The sequence below is a fragment of the Phodopus roborovskii genome, unplaced genomic scaffold (assembly GCF_943737965.1).
Source record: "Phodopus roborovskii unplaced genomic scaffold, PHOROB, whole genome shotgun sequence".
In the NCBI taxonomy this organism is placed as follows: Eukaryota; Metazoa; Chordata; class Mammalia; order Rodentia; family Cricetidae; genus Phodopus; species Phodopus roborovskii.
Window position 1 is genome coordinate 20,914,947 of NW_026126480.1, and position 18,611 is coordinate 20,933,557.

The window sequence follows — 18,611 nt, forward strand, 5'->3', positions numbered from 1 at the left end:
TATGAGGGATCTCCAAATGCTTGTCTTTTCAACATAGCACAGTCCAAAGGCACACTGAATTTACACATGAATGGTGGTGGATGGGATATATTGCAGTTCTGTTATCTAATTAAACTATTGTGTTTCTATGGGAGCTGAAAACTGCCTGGACGGTAGCAATACTGCAGCTGAGATCATACAGCAATCTTGAACCTGATCCTCTTTTCAGGGAGCACCCATCCATGTGTTATGTGGCCCAAGGGTATACACAGTGTACACAGTACAAAGTACACATGTTGAGTGTTCAGAACTAAGGCTGCAGTGAAGGTGTGAGACAGAACATAGGTGAGTACTGCCAGAAACTTCTTGGATTCATCTGGAGTTTGACTTTTGAACTAAGCTTTGCTCTTTGTGCATTCAGAACTCTCTCACTCTTTTCAGACCTTTTACAACTGCCACATCAGATTAAGTGACCCCACATGGATTCACAAGCCTGTAGGGTAAGAAGCGATTAGTGTAGCACATGGCCAAAGGGCAGTTCCCTCAGAACATTTGCTGGGAGAATGCTCAGCATTTCTAAACCAACAGGATGGAGAATTCAGCCAACAGGAAGTCTTAGTGTTTCCAAAGGCAGGGAGGTCAGACCTTAGATGACCAGCTTTAGGGGGAGCAGAGACTCTACCCACAGACTTCTCTTCCTCACTCCACAGAGTGGGCTCCACATCCTGTTCATCAGGCACCCAAAGGGAAGTTAAAGTCAGAGTCCCAGCACTGAATGACAGACAGAAGGACCAAGCCTAATGTTCACTCATGGCTCAGAGGTTCCTACTAATGGGTACAGTGGAAGCTTGCTGCCATTCCAATTCTGGTCTTCTAACATCTGCACCAAACCCCTCCCTGAGGAAGGGCTGCTACAAAAGGAGCACCCCCTCCAGCTGGCCACTTCCCAGCTTTCTGAAGCCATTGGGAGAAACCCTAACTTGACCAGAGGCACACTCACAGAGGTGGCATGTCTTTCTGCATGGGAAGAACAACAAGGAACCATACAATCAGAACCCATAAGAGGCCAGACAACAAGAAGAGCACACTTCAAAAGAATAGCCTTCATGGACAGGAACCCCTGTTGGTAGCCTGTCCTGATTTAAATGGAAAGCTCTCCTAGAAGGTCCTGAGGCTCACCTTCAAGACTGCTGAATGAAAGAGAGAGCCCCACACCCACTACCTAGCACCAAGGGCTCCAGGGGTTTAGGGCTGGTGGCCATGTTGCATTGTTCTAAAGTGGGGGTGCGGCCAAGTTAGAACTCCAGGTAATGAGCATAAGAGCACAGTGCTCCTGCTCACAGTAATTAAAGTGCTGCAGGATAGGAACGGGCCTGCTCTTCTTAATGAGGAAGGCTGCAGGATAACCAGACTGAGCAATTTGGAGAAATCACCATGGGGCCCCAGCCTGCTTAAGAGCAGGAGATTAATAAACGAAAATCACCATCTCTATGGTTACCAGAAATTTACAGAAACTTCTCCCTTTCTATTTCCAGCTCTCCTTCTCTCTCACCAAAGGGAGGTGGGGGAAGGAAAGGAGTTGAGCCTTTTCCCAAATCTACTTCACACTTGTAATTTTAATGCAACCTTCAAGTTAATAGATTGGCATAGCACACTTTCATTCTTGTACTTAATGGAATAACTATGCATTGAGCTTCATATACCTGGTGGGAATGATGACAGGCATTGGGGCACAATGGGACACAGACAAAATCCTTGCCCTCATGGGGCTTATGCTTTGACAGGAGAAATGGATGAACATGAAGACAAGTTGATGCAAGTGTTTGGATGAAAAGTAGTACAGAGCACAGGCACAGCTATTTCAGGGAATGGTCAAGAATCCCTCCCCAAAGAGGAAAGATTTGACCAGACTCTTAAACAGTGTATAAGAATGAGTCAGGCCAAGTTCTTACAAGGCCTCGGACAGTGCTGTGGCTGGAGAAGAGACAAGCAGCCTGCCTACCCACAGTGAATGGAGGAACTTCTTCAGCCCATCAGATCCTTCCCAAAGATCCTTGTCTTTTGTTATTGAATGCAATTTTAATAACAATAATGAAAAGGTATGTGGAAGACAGCCAAGTAGTTGTTGGCTAGAACTTATTTATGATAAGCAGCCAAAATCAGACAGCTGGGCCTTCCTTGGGCCTTGAGCACGGAAACAGGAGAATAGTGACATATGTACTACTTGCTAAGTTCATGTTAAAAGTAGTGCCACATGGGCCTAGAAAGATGGCTCAGTGGTTAAGAGCACTTGCTACTCTTCCAAAGGATCCAAAGTTTATGTCAGGCAGAATCCACATCTTCTGGCCTCTTCAGACACTTGAACATATGTGTCACATGCATGTGCATGCACACACACATATGCACACACAAGAGAAAGAAAGATACATTAAAACATAGCTTAAACAAAAGTGATGCCATGTACCATGAAACACCACATTGGTGTTTAATCTTTTCAAGTACAGTGGACAGCTCCCAGTGAGGTCACTGTATGGTCCACGTTCATTCCCTTCACTGGTAAATCTCATGAGCAATGAGGCTGTGGCCTGGCCCCAAAACCCCTGTACCAGCCCAGGGTTTCCTGCAAGCTCAGTTCCCAGACTCTCGCTTCTGCCTTTTCAGATCACTTTCCAGAGACAGAGTAACTGCCTTACTCTAGTCTCTTCCCTTATTTCTGAACATGGCTACCTAGAAGCCTCCTTCCAAGAATACTCATTTAAATTTCCCTAGTGACAGCCTTCTGTCACTTCCCTAGTAAGCCTAATAAGCCAGTCTTCTGGTGGTCATTCTCCAAGCACAATCAAAATGTTACAGTTTTTTACAACTAAAACCCCAAATGATCACCATTTTCATAAGACTTTCAAACCCTTTCAAAGACAAAAATAAAAGAACCCCCAATGTATCATCCTATCATAGTCATACTCATTTATAATCTCTCCCTGAGCACCAATGAATATATAGCTCCATGGGAGCAAGGATTGTTTTCCAACTTTGCTACCCTGCCAACTTCAACAAGGACTCAGGCACATGTGTTTTCTGTGCAGCCTGTACCTTATCTGCACACTACAGATCTGTCTCAGATGCCAGGCCCTCCCTCCTCCAGCAGGCTCTTGTGCAGCTGTTATTTTCTTTCCCTGCATCTATGGCCCCAGTTCCTCAGCCTCCATTAAGTGGTCCGTTGAGATCAAATGTCTGAACCTCTTTGAAGCCTTTTCCCTTTTTACTGGGAACCTGGTCATGGTGAGTCACGCAAACGTAAGGCATCTTCTTCCTCCCTACTTCAGTTTTCCCACACCTACCTGAAAGAGAGTCTGGGTGAAGTGAGGGGTGGAAGTGCCACCACTCAAGGTTGTCACTTTTAGTGTAGCAGGGATGGAGGCACCTGGATACCTTATTTAGCTCTGCCTGCCATGTGCATGATCTTGGACAAGCCTCTTATCTCTCTCATGTTTTCACCATAGGAAGACAAGATCACCCAAAAGTCATTTGCTGAGCAAACTTGAGGCTCTTTTATCATACATGCAGTGCATAGAACTTGGATGAAGAAATGATCTGTGTGCTCTGTCCTCCTCCCAAGCAGGACCTTGTCACTACCAACCATTGCAAGGGACATCCCTTGCCACCTCAGCAACTAGGCCACATAATTTGTCTAGATTTTTCTCAGTTTCAGAACAATGACTGCTTCACACAAGTTAGAAGCCTTCTGGTCCACATCTTCCCAGTTAGGATGCTTTCCTGGAGTGTTAGTCAGCTGGCCACTGCTGTCCCAGACACCCGAGAGAGGTGAAGGTGGAGGGAGGAAAAGTACATTTTGCTTCATGGTTCCTGAGAGTTCAGCCTATGGTCATCTGTCCCCGCTGCTGTCACAGCAGTGTACCATGGGTAGAGGATAGCTGTTCGCTTAAGGGTGGACAGGAAGCAAAGATCAACAAGATTCTGCCTCAGTATCTCCTTCAAAGATGCACTGCCAATAGCCTAGTTTCCTTCTGCTAGGTCCTACCTCCTGAGGGTTTTACTGCCTCCCAATAGCATCATGCATGGTTTGCTCCTGAAACCTTCAACACATGGGTCTCTGAGGACATGCTACATACAAACTATAGCTCAGAGCCACCCTCACACCCACCTGATAGCTATCTCTGCTCTCCCTGCTCTGTGTCCACTTCTTATGTGAGGGGCATAACGGTTGCAATGCAAAGACACTACATGAATGTCACCAACCCGTCCTTATTTAAGGACACTTAGCTGTGTACCAGCCCTGACTCACTCTGAATCGAAGCACCTTCCCCTATAAAATTAAGCTATAAAAGTTACCTTTTTATTTTCACTCTTGCTCAAAATCAAGCTGTTCCCCGCTAGAGATAAAAACAAGGTGTAACTGAGTGGGGGTGGCAGGATTATCTAATAAGCTGAATTGATGGTCCCGATAAACTCCACTCCATTGATCTCTACACACAGAGATGCAGAGATAACACAACTTATGGAGCCTCTCAGATGACTTACCCACAGACTGTTTTGAGTCACCTCCAAGACTAATTTCTATCAAGAGTTTGGGTAGCATTACCTAAGAGAGGAAGGGAAGCAGTAGACCCTGTATGAGACGAGACCACGCCCAGTTCTTGGCCATCTAATAAGGAAATAAGCCCATATGCCCTGCAGCTGGGCAGTTCCATGTTGGATTGGCAGTCTCTGCCTTTTCATTGACCTCAACAAATAGACAAGATTGGTGTCCATAAGATGATTCATGGGGCAGTTTGACATGCCAGGAGGGAAGATGGAACACACCATTTCCAGAATGAGGTCAAAGAAGACGCCAATGCACTTTGGGGTCAGAGCTTTTCTGTGCCAGAGTTCTGAGAATGTAGAAAAGAGTCCTGCCTTGGCAAAGAAAGTGAAAAGATGACACTGAGGGGAAGCACTGCCTGAGAGAGGTTGTCCTGGCTATTCTCCCCAAACTTCTCCCAGGGACATTCTTTCTTCTCAGCTGTAGTCAGAATATGGTGTTGAGGTGAATTGTTAGCCATCTAGAGCATAAACCCAGGGAGACTTGTAGCCCTCAAGACCAGCAACACATTTCCCTGCAGGACTCGTCTCCTGTTGGTCCTAGGTACTGGTGTCCCCACACCATACACTATCCTCCATGTACCCATATAACATGCACGGTGTACCTGTGACCTCACTTTGACATCCCTCTAGCTTACAACATTTCCAGATTAAAGTGACATTCACACCTGTTGGATTCCAGGCTATTGGACTCAAGGAGACCCAAGGATGAGGCAATGTGAGGATTCTTGCTGGCATAAGAAAAGTAAAGGCTGCCCCTCCCTCTGGCCGGCACACATATCTTCACAACCTTCAGATCTGAGGGACTCCTGCACCTTCTTCCACTTCTCCATAGACACCACAAAGAATCCCTGGGAGTAAGAGTAGTAGCAAGCACTTCCTTTATGCCATGTGGCATGCTTTTGTTTTCTTGTTCCCAACAATCACCATGCCCTTCAGGGTCTTCATCCCCACTGCAATGGTGAAGGAAACACGGTTGAGGTTGGAATTTATCCTCTGGAGCCTAATGAAGCCTGGGATCATCTGGCCTACTGGGAAGCCTTGCTCCTAGGCTGCCAATTCTGTATGAGGACTGGAAAGCGGATTTTATGTCTGGCTGGAAGGTTCAAGCCAGTGTGTTAAAGACTGCTGGGCATGGAAGCTTGAGATTTTCTCCCTGTTACATTACTTCCTTTGAGAGAAGCAGCCCCAGAGGCACCTCTGTAAGGGTTCAGTGTCGTCTGCCCTACATGCGGCCATGCCATTTGGCCTATAACTGAGGGGGCCGGTGATTGATTCCTAAGTCTCATTTTGACTTATTAGGCAGCCTTACTCAGGGCCCATTGTATGAATTTTCTTAGGAGGATGTGAACAGATATCTAGTCACCCAAATAGGGCACCAATGACAGACCACAGAAACGATTCTACTCTAGTCTATCTTTACAGTTTATTGGGATTTTCCTGTGGGTACCTTGAATTTGAAATACTCTAAGGGGGCAGAAATATAAGTCCAGGGCAGGAAGCACAACACTGACAATGAGCAAGTATTGACATGAACATGAATCAGTGTGAGAGATATAGCAGAAACAGAACAAAGAGGTAACCTCAAGCCACACTTCCCACCTCCACAGCCTGCCATTGGCTTCTGAATGTGAAGGCATGGGTTGTCACCATCTGCAAAGAATCCCAGTTCACACACACGTACACAGAAAGGCCCATTCCATTTCCTGTCAAAGTCATTCGAGTCCCATGACACCCTGGATTTTGTTTTCATGTTGTTGTTGCTTGATTTCATGTCATTGTATGATACTGCAATGCATATCTATATGTGATTATGACAGGTTGTCAGATGTAAGCTACATGAAATCCGGACTTGTGTGCACCCCAGGAATTCATAGCACCTGGCTCAGTGTTCAGCAGGGCGATTCTTAGAAAGCACAGTGTGCCTGGTCTGAACCCAAAGGAAAATTCAAACACATAAGCGCTGTGCTGGTAGGAACACCATCAAGACAGGACAAGAATGGAGTCATCTTACATAATCCTCCCTGCTTGACAGAAACAAAATTCCATATCCAAAAAGGACATAATGGAGCCAGGATGGGGTACTTAGCATAGACAGGGTTTCAGAGACTGGTCCAGATGTTGGCACCTGAGATCTTGGAATTTCAGCCATCTGCACATGTGGAGAAAGATCCAGGTCTCGTCTAGAAACAGAATATAGCCTGGGAATTGCTAAAAAGTGAGCTGCTGAGCACACGTGATCAACACTCAGCTTCTCCCAGAGGCAGAAGTTTAATGAAAATCCTTTCCGGTGATTTTTATCAATGTAGAGAAAGGATCTGTCATATAGATAAGCAGAGATAAACAGGAGTGCCATGAGTTACAGTGTAAACAACACCCGGAAGCAGGGAGCTCATTTGTTCCCCAAACATGTGAGCCATTTGGAGAATGCGGATGTTAAATGAACAGTTGCTCAGACAGCAAAAGTCAGCAGGCTCTGATGGAAAAGTTACATTAGGTGGCTCTGATTAGTAGGTCTGTGAGTGAGCAGGCCAGTTTTGTGGCAACTAGGGCTGAGGAATCTGAGGCAGAGCAGATCTGCTGGGGCAGGGAAAAGTAGGAACCCTAGATCTGTTGGAATGGCAAGGCAAAGTGGGCTCCCTATATCTGCTATGGGTAGGAGAATGGTTGTCTTCTAGATCTGCACAGACAGGGGAAGGTGGGTCTCCTAGATCTGCAGGGGCAGGGGAAGGTGGGTCTCCTAGATTTTCTGCAGTAAAAAAAGTGTCACTTAGATTTTCTGGAGCAGAAGAGATATACCTAGATCTGTGGGGAAAGGAAGATCCCTGGATCTAAATGGGTAGAAGAAGGTGGGTCCCCTAAATCTGCCAGGACAAAGGAAGGCAGGGTCCCTAGATCTGTCACAGGAGGCCAGTTGGCAAGGAGAACAAGTTCTCCTTGCTGTCCAGCAGAGTCCAGCTTGGGCTCAACCTTTGATCTACAGGTCTCTGGGGATGGGGAGGAAGCTTTCCTTGGGGACTACACTGTGTTGTTTTCCAGAGCCTATCTGCTCTCATCTGCTGCTAGAGAACTTCTCTGTCCCATGTCCCTTGTCCACACCATGGTCCTCCAGGTGGCCAAGTTAATACCATATAGCTTCTTCTCTGCCTCTGGCCTATAAATCAACTCTTAAACCACAGACCCAGAAAACAAGAGCAACTTCATGCAGGGAAGTGTGCCCCAGGCCCCAAATATATTACATTCTTTGTCTAACTCTCTCTAATGAGCAGATTCCTATCTGTAAACAAAAAAAAATGAGAGGCTAGGTAACTTACTAGAGGTCACTCAACTTTCAACCAAGAGACCTGGCTTTGGAGCCCAAAGAAGCAAATCTAACTACTAATCTAGAACCTATACAGAAAATATTACCTATCATGTAACCCAGGGTCTCTCCCAGGATGGCCCTTAAATGGCCCACTTCTTCTAAGTTTCTTACAATCCATTTCTGAAGATAAGGTCCAACAGTAAAGGAGAACAACACTGTTGCCTCCATCTTGTACGATAATACATAAAAGTTCAAGATTACTCTTGGCTCACAATGAACTTAACATTAGGGAGAGACAGATGTATGTTCCCAGAGTGCTTTGATTAAAAAGTGATCTCCCAGTCATGTTTGCACTGTGAGCAATTTCAATGTGGACAGCACAGTTCTTACAAAGAATGTTTATTTTACCTCTTGTCCTCTGTCTTTCACAGGCCTCTCTCTCCTTCTCTGGAGCCAAGATCCCAAGTCAAAGTTGCTCCCCTGGGCAGGGTCAGGGAAGGAACAAGGTGGTATCCTGGAGTCCTGAGAACCCACAAAGATATTACCTCTGCCAGAGAACCTGTGAGAATCTGAGCAGGTTCCGTGTGTGTGTGTGTGTGTGTGTGTGTGTGTGTGTGTGTGTGCACGCATGCATGCGTGTAAGCACCTGTATACGTGCATGCATGGACCAAAGGTCATTGGGGTAGGGGGATCTCAGTCCCTATCCACATTGTTTGTGTGAGACAGGCTATCCTAGTTCCACTTCTGTAGCTGTAACAAAGTACCCTCATGATAAGCAACAAAGGGAAGAAAGGGTTTACTTGGTTTATGATTCCAAATTATAGTCCATCATTTCAGGGAAGTTAGGGCAGAAACTCAATCAGCTAGTCACATCACAGCACTAGCCAAGAGTGAAGAGAGAATAAAGCATGCTCTGGATTTGGACACAAACGTAGGTCTGTCTCAGTTGCTCTCATTCAAGGTTATAAAAAACAGATTTGCCCTGTAAAGATTAGCTCCTGATGCCCCAGCCCCGTGCTTAACACACCTGCAAACCCAAGAGCCAGTGTACCCTCATCCCTGGGAGGGAGGGACATGGACCTCTGGAGGCACTGGAGAGGAAGGACTCAGGAGTGTCTGAAGATTTGCTAGCAAGAGGCAGGAAGTAGCCACTGCCCAGGGCTCTTGCCCTGAGCTACCTTGGAGGCAGGCCATAGCGTTGGTTGCCATGACAACTGACAGGCTTGGTGCTGGAAGCCTTTTACTCATACCCACAGCACCCTTTCAGGCAGGCACTTGCCCTTAGACTCCTCTATGGCTACTGTTTGGAAATAACAACCACTGCGTGAGGAAAGAACACAGTGAGTCTGTTGCTGCAACACAAGGGAACCAAGGGCAGGAATGTGACACCACCTCATCTGCTGTCACTGGTAGCAAGTGCACCTGCCCTCACTGTTCCCAAGTGGCCTCAACTCTGCATGGCCCTCCTTCCCAACCACTCCCATACTCATGTTTCCAGTGGTATCCCCAGCCTCACCTCCCTTTCTCCCCCAGGGACAAAGGATTCCCTGATCTCTTCTCAACTTTATTTTCTCAACATGTTGATGTTTGATGCATGTTCAGTCAGACACACAGACATCCAATGTGCAGTCTGATGACTTCTGATACATGAGTGCACCTCTGGCTTGCCCTTTTCTGGTTTTGCCCTGGGTTATTTTTGGGGATCAGTGGCAAAAATCAAGAATTTAGATATTAGAGACAGGATAGAGCCCATACTGAAAACTTCCTATCTGGCACCTATTTCAGTGCCCACGAGGGACAGAGTGACATTCAACTAAGCAGGAATGAGGTGCCTTCCCTTCAACCCTGAGGCACTGTCTCTTTCCAGCTCAGAAAGGGAGCAAGGAGGCCACTGCCCAGACCTCAAGCCTCACACGGGGTATCTTTTGGTAATATGCTGTCTTCTTTGGTGGCCCACTGACCAGATACGTTCCTCAAGAATCTGATGTAGTTTGATTTCTCCCGAGGCCACTGGAGAGAGAGTCTCTCTTGAGAGATGAGGTAGAAGAAGCCTCTGCCCTTTACTGCCTTTTTTTCTTTCCTTCAAGTAGACAACAGAGGCAGAACAGGCCACCTTCCTGCCACAGAGACCACTGAAGGCAAGGCATCCATGGGCTACAAGCTAGGCTCCCATCTTAGTGGAAGAACAGTTCTTCCCCAAGGAAGCCAGGGAATCATCAGCAAATTCTTCAGGAATCCACCTTGGCCTGCCCTGGCTCCTGTCTGTACTCCCACCTCAGTGTGCCTCAGGAGACTGGCCTGTCTTGTGCTTTGCTGGTGTCTGGTAAAAAAAAAAAAAAAAAAAAAAATTCCATGCTCAGGCAATATTTATTGAATGAAAAAATTTGTGAACCCAGGACCAACTGAATGAACTCTTCATTTGGATTGTATTTTGTTCTGAGAACAGGCACATAACAAAGGTTAGATTATAGCTTTTAGCACCCAGAGACCAGCCAGAGGCTGTGCAAAGGAGAGGCAGGACAAGGGACACATACCACATGGGAAGCTTCTCTGGAGGCAGGTACTGTAGCCAACGCAACACTCCAAGCCTTGATAATGTGTTGCTGTTCACTCAAACAATTTTACCTAAATAGAGATGCAGACCTTGTCTTCTCTGAATACTTGGTGCTATAGAAAGCCAATGCTTAGTGCTATGGAAAGCAGTCCCCTATGATAGTGATACATATTGCCACCTCACAGCAGTATAGCACAACAGTTACCTGCCTGAATTCTATTGCTAGACTGCCTGACTTGCCACCCCAGCTCTGACTCTAAGGACACTGGGTAGCTCATGCATTCTCTCTGGGCTTCAGTTCCCTCCTCTCTGCAATGGAGACTCAGTAAGCAAGCTTACTCCAGCAAGGAGCTGTGGAAGTCCAGAGCTCATGCAAACAGTGCCAAACATTTTCCTATGAATGAGTGCCATGCATTACAAATGTTTGCTAGTGTAGACTGAAAGAGAGCTGGGCTACTAGCGGGATGCTTCCAAAACACATTACACAGGATGTACTGATCTGTGGCTGCCCTGTTCTCCCTTCTTAAGTCCTGATTGCACTCAGTGGTCTACCAACAGTTGTCTGTCTTGGCCATGGGTCTGGCATAAGGAGAACTGAGCTAGTCAGAGGTGGCCAAGTTCATATGCAAAAGGAAGCCTCCCATTGCCAAATCCACCAGCAAAGAGCCCTCTCTGAGGAGAGAAGTCCCAGTGTTCACTGCCTCTTTTGGTGACTCAGCTTCTCTGCTCGAGGCGAGGGCAAGAGAAATGAGCTCACCCTCTATGGAAAGTACATGGGCCCCACAGACTATACAATACAGTGGAGAGGGATGGTACATTTGTACCCTCAGAGTTAATGCAGCAGCTGCAGGAGGATCCCTGGGGCTTACTAGCCAGTCTTCCCAGCCTACTAGCCAAGGCTGTGCCCGGTCTCAAAACACAATGAGGAAAGAACCCAAGGAATACACTAGAGGTTGACCTCTGGCCTCCAAACGCAGTCATATGTATGTTACCTGTATGTGCATCTATGCATGTATGCTTGTGCACACACAGAAATGCACACAAGACTTTATAAAACACTTTTAACTGCGCACGCACACACACATGCATGCACATACATACACACATTCTTTTCCCCTTTTGTACATCCCCAGTGCCTAAATGACTATAGTCCAGACTCCTCCTCAAGTCAGGGACAGCCATACTTGATTGTACAGTATTCAGTAACTGCTCAGTGAATGTTGGTGGAGCTGAGGTGACCTCCTCTTTCTAAGATAGTGGTTCTCAACCTTGCTAATGCTGTAATCCTTTACTACAGTTCCTCATGTTGTAGTGACCCCCCCAACCATAAAATTATTTTTGTTGCTATTTTGTAATTGTAATTTGCTACTGTTATGAATTTCAATGTAAATCTGTGTTTTCCAATGGTCTTAGGCAACCCCTGTGAAAAGGTCATTTGATCCTAAAGGTGTCATGACCCACCCACAGGTTGAGAACCACTGCTCTAAGAAGCCATCCCTTCTAAAGTCAGCTATAAGGACTTTCCTGAAAACCCCAAAGAGAAACTCAGTATGGGCTGCAGCTTTAATGAATGTCTTAAAATGAGGAGGAAAAGGGCAATGAAGGTATGGGGGAGCTCACAAAAATTAATGAGATTTTCTCACTATGGTACACACCCAAATTTTAATAATTATGAATAATAAAGATTCTAGCTGAACCTTAAAGAAATATTCTTGTGTGACAAAAAGAAAAGTCAAGACAGACTTCTCTGGCAGGTATAATGACTTGTTCACCCTAGAAGATAGATATATTTAAAAAAAAAAAAAAAAACTAATTTAAGGGGAAAAAAGGTCCAGCTAATTGGTTTAAATAAAATGACATATTAGTGGGGTTGCTAGATAATTCTGGTGCCTTTAAGGGATAATTTGTGTTATTAACCCCCAAATCTCTAATACAAAGAAGCATTCCCCCTACTCAGCAGAGGGGAAACTGAGCAGAGAGGGTAGGCCCTGTCTGAGATGGGAAAGAGACAGAGTCTGACCCTCCCCCCAGCCCAGGCCCTGTCCAAGTACCATGAGGACCTGCAGCCTCATGGTGAGGATAACAAGAGCCTGGCTACTGACTGCTCACCCACTGGGTCTGAGGTCTGGCAGCGGTCGGTCGAGAGGTAGCCGGTCACTGAGGTAGGCATTGTAGCCGTAGTACTGGAACTGCTTTAGGGCCACACGCCGGCCTTCAGGGCTTAGCTCCTGACCCCAGTGTGCAAACAGGGAGGAGTCGGTGAAGGGCTCAGCCTCTGCCTCTTCAGGCTTGGCAGGAGCTTCTGGAGAAAGAAGGGACAAGGAGACAGTGGGTCAGAGTGTAACCTTGTATATGCCAACAACAACCCATTTCCCTTCCTTACATAAGCCCTTCCTCAATGAGTGAAGAGAAACTAGGATTTTCATGGTTCCCAAAGATCCATTCACCCATGAATCTATCATGCCATCTACCCAATAACTATCACATTCAAGGATATAGAAATATACCCAGCAGAGGCTGCTAAGAAGTTGATGGTTATGAGCCTGACATGCCAGCACAGAAATTCTGTCTTTTCCAGGCTCTCCCTCTGCCAAGAATATTGGTCCAGTCTCCTTATATGGGCTTCTGCCCTTCTGCATCACTGTAGTCCTGGACCTGTCTACATCCATGTCCCAGCTGCCTCTGCCTATGCAGACAGGGGCATCCAGAGCCAGGTAACAGCTACCTGCCACACACTTTTGGAACTGCTCCCTGGTAGATATGTGAAGGCACCCCCCTCAGGTTCAAAGGCAACTCAGGGTTTCCCAGCATCTCCCCAGGAACATAAAGAGGGCTTTCCTGGCTGGACCACTGGCTTTGGATCTACATGATCAGAGACTCGGGTTCTGTTATACCATACATTAACTGTGAGGCCACAGCAAGCCCTAGCCTCCCTAAGCGAAGACCTCCCTTCCTTCCAAGTGGGGAATCACAGATCTGAGACTTGTGAGGACTGTAGAAGATAATGCATGAAGCACTTAGGTGTTTGCCTCCCAGTGAACACACAATCAATGGGAACCAGGAGCAGCAGCAGGAGTTGGTCTTTCAATCTCTCTTTAATAGATACTAACAGACCTAGCACAGCTTGTAGGCCAAAACTTAAACTAGAGTCCTAGAATGGACAGAGAGACAGATAGACAGACAGACAGACAGGAAAACCACTTAGAGCAGTAACAGTAAACAGATATCTAGGCCACTGGATATGCTTCCCTCTGTGTCATGAACATAGAAGGTGGAGCCCAGGAACTGTGACCAGACAGAGACCAGAGGATTCAGAAGTAAACCAGGACCAGGTTTACTGTCTGTATGGAGCTAGTAGGTGCACAGCATACATAAAGACATAAGCTGGAGACAGGGCCAGGGGCCTCAGCTCTTCAAGATCAGGGCCCTCAATGCTCCAAATGGTCACCAACTCTTAAGTCACTCTACTAAGAGCTGATCTGGGAAGAGTGACTTTGCATGGTGGCAGAGGGAGGCTTTGAGTTCCCAGGATCTCTGGACACACCAGAGGGCTTCAGAGGCAGGAAACTGGCATGACTTGAAGTGTTCAGCAGTTCAGAGAACAGACCCAAGCAAGGTGATGCAGGGTTGAGAGGAGAGTGAGAAGAGATGGGCATTGGCATAAGGGGGCTCTTGGTTGCCCACCAGACTCCCAGAGGGAGCTTGAATGAGAAGTTCTCCTTTGGGGGCTCTGACCACCCACTACGTTGGAGGTATAACTCATTAACATTAACCAAGCCTGAGCCAGGGCCTTTTCCTAAGCATGCCTACACAATCCTTGATCTTAACTGACCCTCCTCAGAGAGAGACACAGAGAGCACCAGATATGTGCCTGGGGTCACCCAGAAGGAAGCGGAAGAGCTGGGAGGATTTCATCCTGGGAGCCCCCACCCTACACCCACACACACGGTGGATCCACTGCTGCATTTTATGGTTGTTCACAGCAGCAAGCCAGGATCCACAGGACAAGGTGAGTCATCTCATCACCAGTTTTGTTTTGTTTATAAGAAGCACAAAAGAAAACTCAGGTTAGGATCTATTGAGGAGCACAGTATGACCCATGCAATGCATTTCTGAGGGGTTTTAAGATGTGGGAGCCAGTCCAATTCCAGAATGCTCCATTCAAGACTAGGGTGCACCTGCACATTCTCCCCATGAGGCCTGCTTTCATGATCTTGAAGGTCCTTGTTATCGCTACAAAGATAGATGACTCATTTGCTCAAATAGGGGGTAGTAAAATCGAAATCAGTGAGCCAACTGAATCATATAATATTTAAAAGAAATGGAGTTTTATTGCTCTCAAATGCCTAAATGGATATTACCAAGTAAAATGAGATCAGTTAATGAAAAAATTATGATTCACAATTAGGCCTATGTTGCATAATAATGTATTACAAACAGATTGAAGACAGAGGTTACAGCACTGTGTCCCTACCTTGTTACTCGGTGTGGGTACAAATGACAGCCACCATGAAACCAGCATGCTCTTAAAGATGAACTAGGGTATTGGGAGATAGGGTAGTGATTCAGTTGGTGAAGTGTTTGTTCTACCAGCATGAGGGTTTGAATTGGATTCCCATGTCAAAAAGGAGCCAGATATGGTGGCATGTGCTTATAATCCCAGTGCTGGGGATGCAGAAAACAGGAAGAGCCTCGATGCTCACTGCCCAGGCAATCTAGCCTACCAGCTCAGTTCCAGGCCACTGAGGGACTCTTAGAAAAACACAACATGGATGGCATCTGAGGAGTGACACCCAAGGTTATCCTGTGGTCTCCACACATATGCAGTCACACCTGTACATACATGTGCTCCATGTGTAGGCAAACACATATACATGAACGCACACACACGTGTGCACACACATGCACACATACACGCACACACATATGCACACACATGCATATACACATGTGCACACACACACACACACACACACACACACACACAGAGACAATGACACCAAAGAGGAACTGATGGATGCTGACTCAGAAGGACATTCTAGAGATATAAGAATGTCAGGTCCCTGTGTCCCTCAGGGAATGTCCCCTGGAAATGTCAAACGTGAGTCCCAAGTCACCTAGCTTACCTACCCCAGATCTTGATGACTCTGTAGTTCAATGGGGTACTCAAAGACAACTAGGGTCAGTTTTCTGAAGAAGACACTGGATCTGCCGACCCAAGTGTGGTTCCCAGCATCTATGTTGGGTGGCTTATGAATGTCTCTAACTTCATTTCCACGGGATCAGATGCCCTCTTCTGTGGACACCTGCACACGTGTCACATATATTCACACAGACACATAAATACTGATGGGGGATGTCCTTCTGTATATACATTTCTCTTATTGATGAATAAAACTTTGATTGGCCAGTAGCCAGGCAGGCAGTATAGGTAGGGCTATCTGATGAGAAAAATTCTGGGAAGAGGACACACAGCCACCAGGCAGATGCCATGTAGCAGCTGAAGGAGTAACAGGTCTGGTCATTCTCTGGTAAGCCAATACCATATGAAAATACTTAGATTAATAGAAATGGATTAATAATTAAGAGAGAACTAGCCCATGAGAGTCCTGAGCCATCAGCCAAACAGTTTATAATTAATATAAGCATCTCTGTGTTTATTTGGTATTAAATAGCTGCAGGACCAGGAGGAACAGAAACTCCATCTATAAAATATGACCCCCCCTTTTATAGGTGAAAGTTAAGCATCAAATAAAAGCAAAAATGACACTGAGTGTCTTGGATACAATTTTTAAAGCAGGCTTCCCCCCATATTTAAAAACAATTTTGCTGAGGTATAATTTTATATAATGTTCACCCTGCTTAATGTCCAATGCAGTGATTTTTTACAAAACTCTTCTTCAACTCCTAAGAAGCTTCTGTTCATGCTTTATTTGGAATCGGAAAGCAAGGGGCTAATTGAATGTCTAGAAGCTAACAGTAGTATCAGCAGCTTTCATTGAAGTCCTATTGCCTGCTTCCTGCTTTTCCCATAAAAACGTTGGTGCTGGGCCTTTCAGAGAAACCTAGATTGGGTTTATAATTCTTCCCAGTACCACTCATGAGGACAAGCTTCATGGGCTACCCAAGGAGAGGTAACATATGCAGTGAATGTCCAGATCTTTCCTTCAACACAGATCTACAGAGCAACACCCCTGCCCCACACCCCTAGCCTGGGATGTGATCTCTTCTTCCTCCTGCTAACACCTGACCTCAGGTTCAAATCCCAGCCTTGTCCTGGACCCAGATAAAGCAAGGCCCTGAGACCTATTGCTATAAGGTCCCACATTTATTATCCCAGAATTCTGGAAATGGAAGTGTGATCCTAGACCAAGGTATGGACAGGATTGTTCCTCCTAGGTCTCTGAGAGAATCTATTTCCTGCCCTTTTCAACCTCTCCAGGCTGCCAGGTTCCTAGCCCCTGGCCCTTTCTCCATCTTTACAGCCTCCCTCCTCACACAACACTAGCCTCCTCTGCAGATTTCTGGATGGCCGGTAGTCTGCTGACACAGTCAGAGCTCAGTTTCTTGGCCCCACCTCCCTCCACTATAGACAGTGGGATTGGAGACTGTCCCAGGGCTGCAATGAGGAAAGGGATCCCTAGCTGATAGTTGTTGAGTCTACTGCTATCTCATCCCCAACATCCACAGTGACCACCCAGTGCAGTTGGTCAGGAGTTGGCCAGGGCTACAGTCTACAGTCAGGGCAAGATAGAGGATTCAGGCCTTGCATCTTGGGGGAGAACCACAAGAGTGTGAGCATACAGCCCCAGTCATGTGGGCTAGAGGTCAAAGGGTTGCCAGGCTTTAGCTGGGGTTCTCGGGAGAAGGCTGTGCTCACTCCAGAAATGGGACAATGGCCTTTTCCAGCAGATGGAAACTGTACTGACTTGAGACTGAGTCTTCCCACTCCTGCACTGAGGGATTCTGGGTATGGGTATGGCTGAGCTCACAGCCAAGATGTCTAGTATAGGCAGGGCAGCCAACACTTGGCATGTGCATACTCACAGACAGGGAAACAGAGTGGACCAGAAATTATGCACAACAAAGCTGCTGTGAAAGGCTTGAGTTTTACCCTCCAAGCTGATGAAATGAAAAGTACATGCAAAAACCTCATTTTAGGGAGTGGTGAATGAATGTATCTCAGGAACTTGGATTTATGAGTGCCATTACTTACTTCTTTTAAACCACCCTTTACTCCTAGAATTCTGCCAGGGAGATATAATGAACTCTGAAGCACACACCATCACTCTCCTTCCTTGAGAGCTGATAGCCAGGAGGAGCTGAACACTCAGACTCCTCAATATACACCTCACGTTCCCACATAAAACACTGAGTGTCCACACATCAACTTCCTGGGATGAATTTGTTGGACACACCCTACTGGCCTTCGAGGGCCACGCTTCTCCTGATGGAGATTCACAACTATGGGAGAAAGATACGGGTCCCACAGCAGACCCTTTCTCAGCACAATTCTGTCTGAAGTGCTGGGACATGCTGCAAAGGAAGCCTGCAGCCCCTGGTACCCAGCCCCAGAGTCTCCTATTCAGTAGGGCTATGTGGGTATGAGGAGCTATATTCTATGTATTACAGGCGATGCTGAGGCTGTGGGCCCAGGGTCTCACTATGACCACCATGTGGTAACACAGAAGGGGTAGTGAATGTTAGTGGGAGCCATAGGCCTGCTCTCTAGTCCTGACTCTCTTAGTCAGCCCCACACTGGGCAGGGCTCACGTGGCATCTCCTCCTTCAGGCCTCTGTTTCTCACCTATAAATATAAGGTGATCACAAAGGTCCTTCGTGTCCTAACATGTCACTGGCTCTAGCTCACACAGGCATTTGGACCTCTAGCCTACTTCCTCATTCCTAGAAAGGCTAAGGGACTTAACTGAGCCACAGAACCGGAAGCAGTGGAAAACGGCACTGGCAAAGCTCACCAAACTGCTGGATGCTCCGTTCCTTGCTGTGTGCCTTCTGTCGCCCACAAAGACCCTTCAAGATAGCCATGGTCTCCGAGAAATAAGACAGCCAGAAGAGAGTCTACACCCAGGGCAATCTGGAAAATTCTTTCTGCCTCCAGAGCTTCTCACCAGGGCAGATGCCTGTGGCCAGATCTATAGGAAGCTCCCACAACTT

At 46.6% G+C, this 18,611-nt stretch overlaps 1 protein-coding gene across 2 annotated transcripts in view; it reads right to left on the reverse strand.

The window, feature by feature from the left end:
* Galnt18 (polypeptide N-acetylgalactosaminyltransferase 18) overlaps positions 1–18,611 on the reverse strand; it is a 302,731-nt gene that overhangs the window by 138,331 nt on the left and 145,789 nt on the right. For both annotated transcript variants that reach the window (XM_051192692.1, XM_051192694.1), the window contains exon 2: positions 12,546–12,738. In XM_051192692.1, the coding sequence (XP_051048649.1) occupies positions 12,546–12,738 (193 nt within the window). The remainder of the gene's footprint in view (positions 1–12,545; positions 12,739–18,611) is intronic.